At 35.2% G+C, this 12,292-nt stretch overlaps 2 protein-coding genes across 4 annotated transcripts in view; one reads left to right on the top strand and one right to left on the bottom strand.

Annotated features, from left to right (window-relative positions):
• Window positions 1-12,292, top strand: part of cactin — a 475,834-nt gene that overhangs the window by 28,978 nt on the left and 434,564 nt on the right. The gene's annotated exons all lie outside the window — the stretch shown is intronic.
• sema4e (semaphorin 4e) overlaps window positions 1-12,292 on the bottom strand; it is a 31,680-nt gene that overhangs the window by 4,582 nt on the left and 14,806 nt on the right. For all 3 annotated transcript variants that reach the window (NM_131049.1, XM_021481386.3, NM_001083865.1), the window contains 8 exon segments: window positions 720-835; window positions 3,301-3,517; window positions 3,601-3,757; window positions 5,518-5,690; window positions 5,789-5,940; window positions 9,012-9,122; window positions 9,246-9,345; window positions 9,437-9,535. In NM_131049.1, the coding sequence (NP_571124.1) occupies window positions 720-835; window positions 3,301-3,517; window positions 3,601-3,757; window positions 5,518-5,690; window positions 5,789-5,940; window positions 9,012-9,122; window positions 9,246-9,345; window positions 9,437-9,535 (1,125 nt within the window).

Genomic DNA, 12,292 nt, shown 5'->3' with positions numbered 1-12,292 from the left:
GACATGGCTGGGATGAGAATCAGCACCTCCAAGTCCGAGGCCATGGTGCTCCACCAGAATAAGGTGGTTTGCCATCTCCAGGTTGGAGGAAAGTCCTTACCCCAGGTGGAGGAGTTCTAGTATCTTGGGGTTTTGTTCACGAATGAGGGAAGGATGGAACGTGAGATTCACCCTGGAGGGACTATGTCTCTAGGCTGACCTAGGAACGCCTCTGGATCCCCCTCAGAGGAGCTGGAGGAAGTATCTGGGGAGAGGGAAGTCTGGGGTTCTCTCCTAAGACTCCTACCCCAGAAACTCGACCCCAGAAAAGTGGTTAAAAATGAATGAATGAATTTTAATAATTCAATGTAAACTGTGGAAGAGTTTTTCCAAAGTGTACACCATTTAAAAAAATAAGTTGTTACGGAATAATAAAATGTGAAAACTTAATTTGAAATATTGTCAGCATAGACAGAACAACTTATTAAATTAATTTATAGTATTTTTAATCAAATAAAATAAATGAGCCTAAGAGATCTTATGAACCTGGATATAAATTAATATGAAAATAATTCCTAAATGTTAGGTAAGCTCTGATGTAGCACAATGTGTTAACAATTGAGTCACAGTTGACTCAGCTTTCTGAAAGAAACAGTACAAACTTGCACAACACAAAATCTCACGATGCCGCCAAGTGAGCAATAAACACATCTGTTAGTGTTAACACATCTATTTATTACCTTGCTGCTTGAAAGACGCAGTATCTTGATGGGCTCCGAGGGTTCAAATAGCTGAATCTCTTCCATAATGACCATCTCTCCATTATAATTCACAGCTTTCAGGACTGATCCGCTCTCTGACACGCAACAAAATGCAGAACACAAGAAAACAAGTTTACTTTAAATGTGTTGAGGCATTTTGGATTATCCATGTTAAAGGTATAGTTCACCCGCAAATGAAAATTTACTCAATATTTAACACAAAATAAGATACTTTGGAAACTGACAGCCATTGACTTCCATGATAGAATAGTGTTTTGTTGTTAGGTAGGTTACGGAGTAGTTGCCACCCCTGTCATTTTGTTTTGGTGAGTTGGTGTAGTTTAGTTTAAGCGTCTGATCCACTGAAGATTACAGGTTTGTTTTGACATCTTTCTTTGGTTCGTTAGTTTAGTGGGTTGGGGTTTAGTTTGATTGTTTTGTTTTATTTATTTATTTGTTTTGGCAACACTCCCGTTTTTCGTTTGATTGGGTTATTAATTAATTTACATTCTAAACTTCTATATTCATTGTTTTATATCATCGTTTATTAAATGGCTATTTTTGTTTCACATATCCGTTGGTTGTGGTTTCTTTTATTTTCACATAGCACCAGCAGAGCTCACTTTATATTGTCTTATCTCTTTAATAACCTAAACACATAACAGTAGGGGGAAAAACATGCTATGGAAGTCAATGGCTACTTTTCCCAAAATACTTCAAAAAATATCTTCCGAAGAAAGAAACTCGCTCAAGTTTGAAACAAGTGAAGGGAAAGTAAATGATTTGTGTAAATAATACCTTTTAAAGGGTGTATTAAAATTAAAATGTTTCCTTAAAGTACAGTTTTACTAGGGCTGCACAATACTGAGAAAATATGTGATATTGTTTCTTATGGTATAACTAACTTTTAAAAACGCTATTTTATCAGCAATAATAACAATTTACCCACCATGTGATTCCAAACCATTATGAATTTTTTTCTTCCGTTGAATACAAAATATATGTCTCATCTCTTTAATAACCTAAACACATAACAGTAGGGGGAAAAACATGCTATGGAAGTCAATGGCTACTTTTTCCAACATACTTCAAAATATCTTCCGAAGAAAGAAACTCACACAAGTTTGAAACAAGTGAAGGGAAAGTAAATGATTTGTGTAAATAATCTCTTTAATAAGGTCCATTAAAATTCCAATGTTTCCTTAAAAAAGTAGATGTTTACTAAGGCTGCATGATACTGGGAAAATATGAGATCATGTTTCTCATGATATAGCTAACTTTTAAAAGCGCTATTTTATCAGCACTAATAAATTTTACTATTTACCCACCATGTGATTCCAAACGATTACGAGTTTCTTTCTTCTGTTAAATACAAAATATAATACTTTGAAGAAAGCTGAAAACCTATAACCATTGATTTTCTTCGTATTTCTTTTTCCTACTATGGAAGTCAATAGATACTGGTTTTCAACATTTTTAGAAATATTTTACTACATTTTCAACAGAAGAAAGAAACTCATAAAGGTTTGAAACAGGTTAAGGGTGAGTACATGATGACAGAATCTTCAGCTTTGAGTGAACTTTCCCTTTAAAACTCCACTAGTGACAGAAAACCTCTGGAGAAATTCTGATCTTTATTGGCTGTTGTCAGTTTCCTCTCTCGTCTCCCAGCATTAGTGTTTATTTTCAGCTCTAGTTTCACCAAAAGGAGAAGTGAGGATACACAAATGCTTGGGACATAAAATTCATTAATTAAAAAAAAAAAAACATTTTTTTGCATTTCTCTGTGATACAGATATTGCATATTGTATTATCACAACAATCTTTTACATGCAGAACACAAGAAAACAAAATTTGATTTGATTTGATTCAATTCGATTCCTTTTACAGCATCGATGTTGTAATGTAATTACAATATAATAAGTTTAATAGACTTTGGCATTCATTTAGTTGCTCAAGCTTAAAACGTCACAAACAGCCGTTTACTTGCACGCACCCGTCAGAATCGGCGGGTAGCGCAGAAGCTCCATTGAATATACAGGGGTAAAATAAATGCTCATATTTTGAAGACATCGTGGGGAAAAATGTAATTTAATGCAGTGCTTCTTGCTTAATCTGAGGCAAACTTTATATCAGATATCACTCAGCCAGTGGAGATCGCTGATTTTTAAAGAAAATAGACCTTAAACATGCCGATTTTGCAATGGCATACACTTCACCGGAAGCGGTTAACCCAGGTTACTGGCAAATTAAAAGTCCTATTAGCATGCTTCGGCATATTCCCTATTAACCTAGTTAAAGCTTTAAATTGCACTTTGAGTTGAATACTAGTATCTTGAAAATATCTATTAAAATATTATGTACTGTCATCATGACAAAAATAAAATAAATCAGTTATTAGAAATGTGTTATTAAAACTATTATGTTTAGAAATGTGTTGAAAAAAATCGTCTTTCCGTTAAACAGAAATGGAGGAAAACATCTACAACTGTACATCCTCTTTAAGATGCTGTCAATTTACTGATCATAAAACCACATAATTGCATCAAAGAGTGTTTACTTGTGCCGATGAACATGACTTGATGGCTGGTCCCGTTCAAGGCGGTCGCGGTGGTCACTACTATTCTAGTGAACGCAGCTCCTCTCTTCACCAGCAGGGGTTGCTCTGCAGTGACGGCCTGGTCCATCAGAGGCTTGTCTTTGACAAACTGTAACGTTTTGTCTGGAAGCTCCAGAGATTTGGTGATGCCCTTTTGTCTGGCATGATTGTCAATGCACTTTTGTGAAAAACACAGTCAGAGTTAGTTAAGTTAATCAGTTTTACTAAATGAGTATACCAGTAAACTAACTGTAGACACACCGCTCCGGGTCGGGGATCAGGAAGCTCGCCTGAGTACATCACCCACTTCACGAATGACGTCTCCACATTAAACGGAGCCTTAAATTTGCCCTTCGAGAACACGGTCTTGATGTCTTCAATTTTGTATGAACATACAGCAGAGTACTGAGAGGAGTCTCTGTCGAGGAGAAACATTTCAGATTTCATTTTTCAACATTAACCATGTTGCAGACATTTATCATTTACATTTAGCAGACGTTTTTTATTCAAAGCAACAAATAAGCAAGCTAGCAATTTGTTTTTACACAATCCAAACTTACGCTGAAAGTTTGGAAAAGGGTAATTTTCAAGTCCATGAATTTAAAATAAAGATTTTTAGATGTTAGAATCAGTATTGTTAATTTTTGGGATATCTATAAGCTAGTGCACACACACAAAAACAAAAAAACAAAACAAAAAAAACTTTTAGAAGATATAAAAGAGATATAAACATGTAAAGCTTGTAGTTTGTCACTTCTGTCTATGAAACAACGGTTTTACTCCTCAACAGTTTCTCATACAGTCGTGACCAATCAAATGCTCTCTAGAATCTGATATGCCCCGCCCCTTCAAGACGCTTTTCATTCAACCCCTCTCGCTGGCAGAGTGGTGATAAAACAACCTTTTTTTTCATTATATGCCACCCTCTCTTCATGTTTTCAGTTGAAATTATGCCAAACATCAAATAAAAATGCACATTTTAAAGTAAACAAGACCTTTAAAGCTAGCATAATGGATTTAAATATTTTTTTTAATTTATTACAGTTATAGCTGCTCTGTACTGCATTAGCGCTATGTAAACAAAGGGCACTTGACACAACAATTACATTCACTGGGATGAGGTAGAGGTGTGCAAAGTACAGTAGAGATCAAAATTAGAGAATATAATATGAACACTTTAAGGGATAGTTCACCCAAAAATGAAGATGCTGTTATCATTTACTCACTTCACTTGTTAAAAACTTGGTTGAGTTTCTGTTTTTTGTTGAACACACACACACACACACACACACACACACACACACACACACACACACACACACACACGCACACGCACACACAAACATTAAAAAAAAAAGCTGGAAATCTGTAATTATAGTATTTGTTTTTCCTACTATGAAAGTCAATAGTTATACATTTTCAGCATTCTTCAAAATATCTTATGTAGTGTTCAACAGAAGAAAGAAACCCATAAATGTTTATAACCACTTGAGGGTGAGTAAATTGCGAGTACATTTTTGGGTGAACTACTACTTTAATTTTAATGTCTTTACCCTTAATATTTATAATAAATATATAAAAGTTTAATTGAATTGAAGTTATAGTCACTTTAGTGCAGTGTGTGTGCGTGTGTGTATTAGCGCAGGCTTTTGAAGGGGTATAGAGAACCCTGTCTGTTATTGCAATATACAGGAGTTGGAGAGAATTTTAACCATTGTGCTGATTTGACTTAACACTGACTACAGTACATCGCAAAGCCAGTTAAAACTGTAATGTATGACTGCCATTTAATAGAGTTTAATAGGTATATGAAAGCATTCCTAAAATTTGATTATATTAGATTTTTGATAGAGGATTAGTGTTCATTTTCAAGTTTTTAAACTGTCCATCAGAATTAATGCAACTCATGAAGCATGTTTAAAACTGCTCACTTGATCACTTCAAACAGAGCTATGCAGAGCTATGTTCTTTAGTTTTGATTTCCACTATAATAAAACTCTGAATAAATGAAATGTCCAGCCTAAAGTCCTGATCTAAACCTGACTGAAAATCTATATCTAATAATAATTCTTGAGGTTTGTGGAATTAAAAGATTTTCAAGGGTGCTGTTTGTGGTTGTTATGAATTCAAGATATGATCAAATATGCTTTGTTTTCACAATCAACAGCTCAAACTTACGATTGTGGGGTAAAGACTGCATAAAAAACACAGGTGGTCCAGTCATCTGGACACAAGTGGAAAACATCCTGCACCAAAAGAGGGAGATTGGTGTTTGGAACTTGACAGTCGAGCCTAGCTTTTAGAAATGACGTCCACTTCTTTTGTAGCGTCCTCTGCCCACCCAAGTCACCCTGGGAGGATAAAATGATTTTGAATAGATGTTATACGTGGTCGACAGGAAATCCTGTAACATTTCTTCAAATAGATGCATAACCTCAAGGGAGTTTACCTTGCACACACGAGCCACTCGAGACACGTCCACCTTTGTGTATGACTCATATTCCACTGCCGTCTCACTGAAGAACAGATAGATCTTGTCATCATCCCCATCTGGATTAGATTGACCCTCTGGTATGTGGGCCATGTGGATAAAATTTGGTTCTAAAATGACAAAACTATTTTAGTTGTTTGCATCACTCTAATATAAGAGTAAACATGTTTTCACCCGCAGAACTACAGATTTGTGTGTATGTGTGTGTGTGTGTGTGTTTGCAAAATTTCTGTAAATGACTACAATCAACAGATACTCAAACTACCCTGTCTAGCACCAATAATCATTTTATAGGGACATTAACCTTTTTTCATGAAAAAAAAATCCTTTTTTATGGAATATGGCAAAATATATTATGTATTAATATTATATATTATGACTTATTCATGCACATTATTAAATTAGTCACACTTTACAAAAAAGATTCATTAGTAAAAAGGGGGCCTATTACACCCCATTTTACAAGATGTAAAATAAGTCTTCTAATGTCCCTAGAGCAAGGGTGTCCACACTCAGTCCTGGAGGGCCAGTGTCCTAGAGAACTTAGCTCCAACCCTAATCAAACACACCTAAACAAGCTAATCAAGCTCTTACTGGGTATATTAGAAACTTCCAGGCAGGTGTGTTGAAGCATGTCGGAGTTAAAGTCAGCAGGACCCCAGGACCCTCCTTACAGACTTTAGACACCCCTGCCCTAGAGTGTGTTTGTGTGAATGTTTTCTAACTATTTGAAACTGCCTCTTTCAGGCTTTGATCCTATTTGTGCCATTTTGGTGACTGTTGCTTTAAATTCAAATGAGATTGCGCTGTTTTCAAAAAAGGGCGTGGCTATAAATGCCTGCGTGTCAGCATAGTGGCAGATTCAAAAACCAGACTAACGTCCTGTGCTAATTAGGGAGAGATTGTCACTAATGGGCGGATGACACAAAGGAAGAATGTCAAAGTGTTTTTGCAGACTGTTTTAATTAAGTGTGATTATAAAAAAAAATCAATTAATAGATTTTTTGTCATTAGAAGCTGGTTATACTGTATTAACAGACTGTTCCCACACAACTTTGTTTAAGCCCCGTATAAAAGTGTTTTTTTGCATAATAGGTCCCCTTTAATGTTAGTTAATGTATTACTATTATGAACGATACTTGAACAGCATTTATTAATCATAGTTCAACATTTACTAAATGCATTAATAAAATCGAGAGTTATGCTTATTAACATTGGTTAACATGAAATTCCATTAATGTTAACAAAGGTGAATAAATACTGTGATAAATGTATTGTTCATTGTTTGTTTTTGATAGTAAAAGCGTTATTGTTAACTTTTATCAAAGTAAATGTGTCATTGTAAACTTTAATCAAATGAACATCCCCTTTATTTATACCATCTCATGTTTTCTCTCATTATTTACTGGTGCAAGGGCGTGATCAACCTGTCGCTCATATGAGATCCACCAAAAACAGATCACAATCCATTCACAACAGACAAAAATCAAGACTAAATTTCACATTTTTCAAGAGGCTGTTTCATTTGGCTATACATCTTCATTGTGGTGAAACAAATAACAAAAGAACAATGATTCTTGAATGTCTACATAAAGGACTACCAAACTGCTTCACCATGTCAGAACGCATTTACAGACTGTGTTGTTATCACATAATTACCTATTTAGAAGTGTGACTTGGTATCACAAAACCAGTCCATTTTTGAAAATTGAGATTTATTCATCATCTGAAACCTGAATAACTAAGCTCTCAGTGAATGTTGGGTTTGTTAGGATATGGCAATATCTATTAAAGGTCTGAGAAAACAAAATATCTAAATACTAAGAAAATCACCTTTAAAGTTGTCCATATTCCATTCTTAGCTATGCATATTACTGATCATAAGTTACATTTGGATATATTTATGCAAAATAATTGACTACATGTCTTCAAGGAACATGATATGTACATAATTTTAAAATAATTTTTGTAATACAATAAAAATCAATCATTTGGACATTTTGGCTATTCCCACAAATGTATGCAACGTAATATTTTGTGATCCAGGGTCACATATTTGAACAAACAAGAATTTTGACAAAAGTAAAAACATAAATTTTTCCTGAAACTGACAATAATTTGAATACTAACAAATAGATGATTTTTAAAGATCCCGGGAGATGCCTTGAAATGTGTAATTATTTATTCAATGTTTTTTTTTTTTCTGGAGTTTTATCTGGCGAGTTTTATAAGGAGCATTTTCTGCCACCTACTGAATTTCAGTATGGGGTGCAACTTGGTTCGAAATCTTAAGAGATTAATAAGGGAATACTACATTGATTTACCATTAAAGAGAGGGGAAAAATTACAAATAAAATAAAATAAAATAAATGGAGGAAAAAAAAAAAAACTATTATATCCTATCCATTAAATCTGTCAATCAAATGTCTAAAACATTCGTTATTTACCTTTTTATCTTTGCCATCTAAAATAGCTTTTAGGGAGAAATTGACTGTATTTAGCTCTCTTAATCTTTCAAAAATGATTTGCCTTGATTACTTATTTTTGTACGTTCAATTAATACATGAGATACCGTTTTGAGGGAGACCACATTTTTCACAGTTATCGTTTTCGTTAACATGAAAAAGAGGGTGGGATATAGAGTAGCCCCTCCCCATTTAAAAAAACAGCCAATAGCATTTTGTTTTTATCACAGCTGTGCCAGTGAGAGTGATTGAGCTCAAGCGCAACAAATGTAAAGCAAACAAAAAGCATCTAAAAGTGGGCGGGGCATGTCAGATACTAAAAAGCATTTGATTGGTCAGAAGGTTTGATGAGAAACTGAAGTATGAGGTGACGTGAAAAAAAACGTTGATCCATTTTGGGTGGAAAAGACAAACTGCAAGCTTTGGATGTTTTTATTAGGCTTATTTCTTCTAAACCCGAATTGTGTCACTGTTTTGTTGCACACTAGAATATACTATAGATATCCTTAAACTAACATACTGATATTGACTAAAAAAACTTTAATTTCATGGGACCTTTAACAGTTTATCAGTAGTCTTTGTTCTAAAAATCTGATAAGCTGTGCATTCAGTTTGCAAGTATGTTGTGGTTATGTACAAGGGTATCGTACTGAGTGTGCTCTTGCATTTTTTCACATTGTGTTTGGTGGTTAGTTTAGACATGAACACTTTCTCACCACTGAGCCAGGTGCTTGTAAACTCAGTTCGAATGCTTTCCTCTGTGCTGCGCATCATCACCGGCTCTGAACCCCGAAAGTTCATTGAAGTAGCAGAGTAATACGCTCCATCTGAGAGAGAAAACCGAGGCACGGATTACTATATGTGTAAAAATACTTGCAATAAATGAAACTGTGAGTGTTGCTGATATGAATATAAATTATCTAGTCAATTGACAACTAGGCAGTACGTACCGACCATTGCAGATGTATATCGCTGAAAAGGATCGAACGGACATTTCCCTTTCGTATCTTCTTGGAGGATCTCTAAAGTCAGCTTACCATCCGCATAGGACTATGAGAATAACATGCAACAACCAAATAAACGATGCACATTCTACATTTGTGGTCACTAACAAACACTCAATTAAATGGATGACACTCACCAAATAGCCACAGGTGGGGTTGAACGCTTTGGTTCCACAGACATACATTCTGCCGTCGTCCTTTTTATGAAGAATTCGAATATAGTTTTTGCAGTCATTCTAAATAATAAGAAAAAAAAAAAAAACAACACGGGGAATAACTCAATAATCTTTTCTGACCACAATGTCTGACCAAGCTACAACACACACTTCCTTTTATCTGCTGTAAATAAACATACAAAAGCCACTTCCTCAGACGCTGCTTTTGTAAGTCTTAAACATCTTCATATTTGTATAATATGTTACATCACTAATTACCAAAGTAGTAGTAAAAATGTATTAATGCTAATAAGCGATTATAATACTGCAACTTACAGTGTAAATAACAGATAAATTTAAAAGTTGCTTCCTAAATGGCACGCTACACACTATGCCAGCACTGCATAGTATAGTTCCAACCCTGCTCCAACACACTTATCTAGGTTTCAAACAACCCTGAAAGACTCAATTAGTTTGATCAGGTGTGTTTAATTAGGGTTGGAACTAAACTGTGCAGAGCCATGGCTCTCCAGGATCTGAGTTTGACACCTTTGCACTTACATTCAGGTATGTACTGTATAAGTTTAGTGTTGACGCCATGATGGCACAGTGGGTAGCACGATCGCCTCTCAGCAAGAAGGTTGCTGGTTCAATCCCTGGCTGAGTCAGTTGGCGTTTCTGTGTGTGGAGTTTGCATGTTCTCCTCGTGTTAGCGTGGGTGTCCTCCAGGTGCTCCGGTTTCCCCCACAGTCCAAAGACATGCTTAAGGTGAATAAGCTAAATTGTCTGTAGTGTATGTGTGTAAATGCAGGAGTGTATGGGTGTTTCCCGGTGTTGGGTTGCGGCTGGAAAGACAAGTTGGCAGTTCATTCCGCTGTGGCGATTAATAAAGAAATTAAGCCGAAAAGAAAACGAATGAATGAATGAGTTTAGTGTTGTCCCAAATAGAACACAAATGTTTTTTTTTTACTAAACAGAAATTCAAAGCATTTCCCAGACAACATTTAACAGTTGCCAAATTAGCATTGTTGCTGACCATGTCCATCCCTTTATGACCACAATATACCCATATTCTGATGGCTTCTTCCAGTAGGATAACACACCATGTCAAAAAGCCTGAATCATTCAGACTGGTTTCTTGAACGTGTCGATGAGTTCACTGTATTCAAATGGCCTCCACAATCACCAGATCTCAATCCAATAGAGCACCTTTGGCATGTGGTGGAACGGGAGATTCACATCATAGATGTGCAGCCAATAAATCTGCAGCAACTGCATCATGCTATCATGTCAATATGGACCAAAATCTCTAAGAAATATTTCCAGTACCTTGTTGAATCTCTGCCACGCAGGATTAAGGCAGTTCTGGAGGCAAAAGGGGTCCAACCTGGTACTAGCAAGGTGTACCTAATAAAGTGCCTGATCAGTGTATATCACACGTAGCCTAAGCTACAATTATAAGAAAAGCAAGAACTCATAAAATAAAAGTGGAAATCTTATACAAATGAATAATTTAGAATTTTTTGGCTGAACCCCTGATAGAGCCGTTTAAAGAAATCATAAATAAACAGGAGCAGACACAATTCAATATTTGAGCTCCTCTATGTAAAATAAAGATAAATAAGAGTTTAAAGTGATTCATTACGGATTCAAAATTGACAGTTGGAGGCTTTTAGCAAAGTCCCTGAAATGCAAGTCAGTTCACTCGGTGGTCAACTTTGAAATGCCTCTCAGGAAATATGCTCGGGCATTCTGTTAGAATGAGGAAACATCAAAATCTCCAAAATTGCTTGCCAAGCGTACGATTAAATTTCATATTAGGATTCACCAATAAAATTAAACAACAACTGTTTCTTTAGTTTCATTTCTAAATGTTCGAATCGCACAAAATCTGCAGAAACTGCAGAAACAGAAATCTGTTCGAGCCCTTCACCCGAAAAATCCGTCTTTCGGATGAGACATTAAACCAAGGTCCTGACTCTCTGTGGTCATTAAAAATCCCATGGCACTTCTCGTAAAAGTGTAGGGGTGTAACCACACACAATAAATGCTATATAAATACACATTAAATTACAAGAATCGTAATTTGTATTGGCAAATTTATATTATATATAAATTGGCAAGTTATATGTATTGGCATGTTTATACTGGCTCCTGTACTAGAAGGAGGGGCTTCATTTGCCATATTGACCGTTACACTTTTTCCCATTTTAAATTATACGAGTGACACGTCTTGTGTATTTGATAGTCTGTGCTGTTAGCCACAGCTGGCCCATTTTTAGTAAAAAAAAAAAATAAAAAATAAAAAATTAAATATATATATATATATATATATATATATATATATATATATATATATATATATATATATATATATATATATATATATATATATATGTGTGTGTGTGTGTGTGTGTGTGTGTGTGTGTGTGTGTGTGTGTGTGTGTGTGTGTGTGTGTGTGTGTGTGTGTGTATATATATACATACAGGTTGCACTTTCTGCTGCCTTGGTTTCCTTCTTCGAGCATGTCACAAAAATTCCCCACAGTTATTTCTGTTAATATGTTTAAAGTAAAACGCATTTCATCTTAGCCTGTTTTTGTGTGCATGTAAAACATTAATTACGTTAATTATAGTAGGTCAAATACTTTGTACATGATTATTATAATGATTTAAACTGATTCTAATTTAACATGGTGACCTTGCTGGCTGATTTGCAAGCAAATGCAGGTTATATATCAGCAAAAATAACTGAAATGAACATCCCCAATGTTCATATTTTAGTCATACTTGTATTTTTTTAATTCTGCATTGTTCATGTTTACTTGTTCATCTACA

The sequence above is a fragment of the Danio rerio genome, chromosome 2 (assembly GCF_049306965.1).
Source record: "Danio rerio strain Tuebingen ecotype United States chromosome 2, GRCz12tu, whole genome shotgun sequence".
Lineage (NCBI taxonomy): Eukaryota > Metazoa > Chordata > Actinopteri > Cypriniformes > Danionidae > Danio > Danio rerio.
Note: the sequence above shows the minus strand (reverse complement) of the source record. Positions and strands in the feature narration are given on the sequence as shown.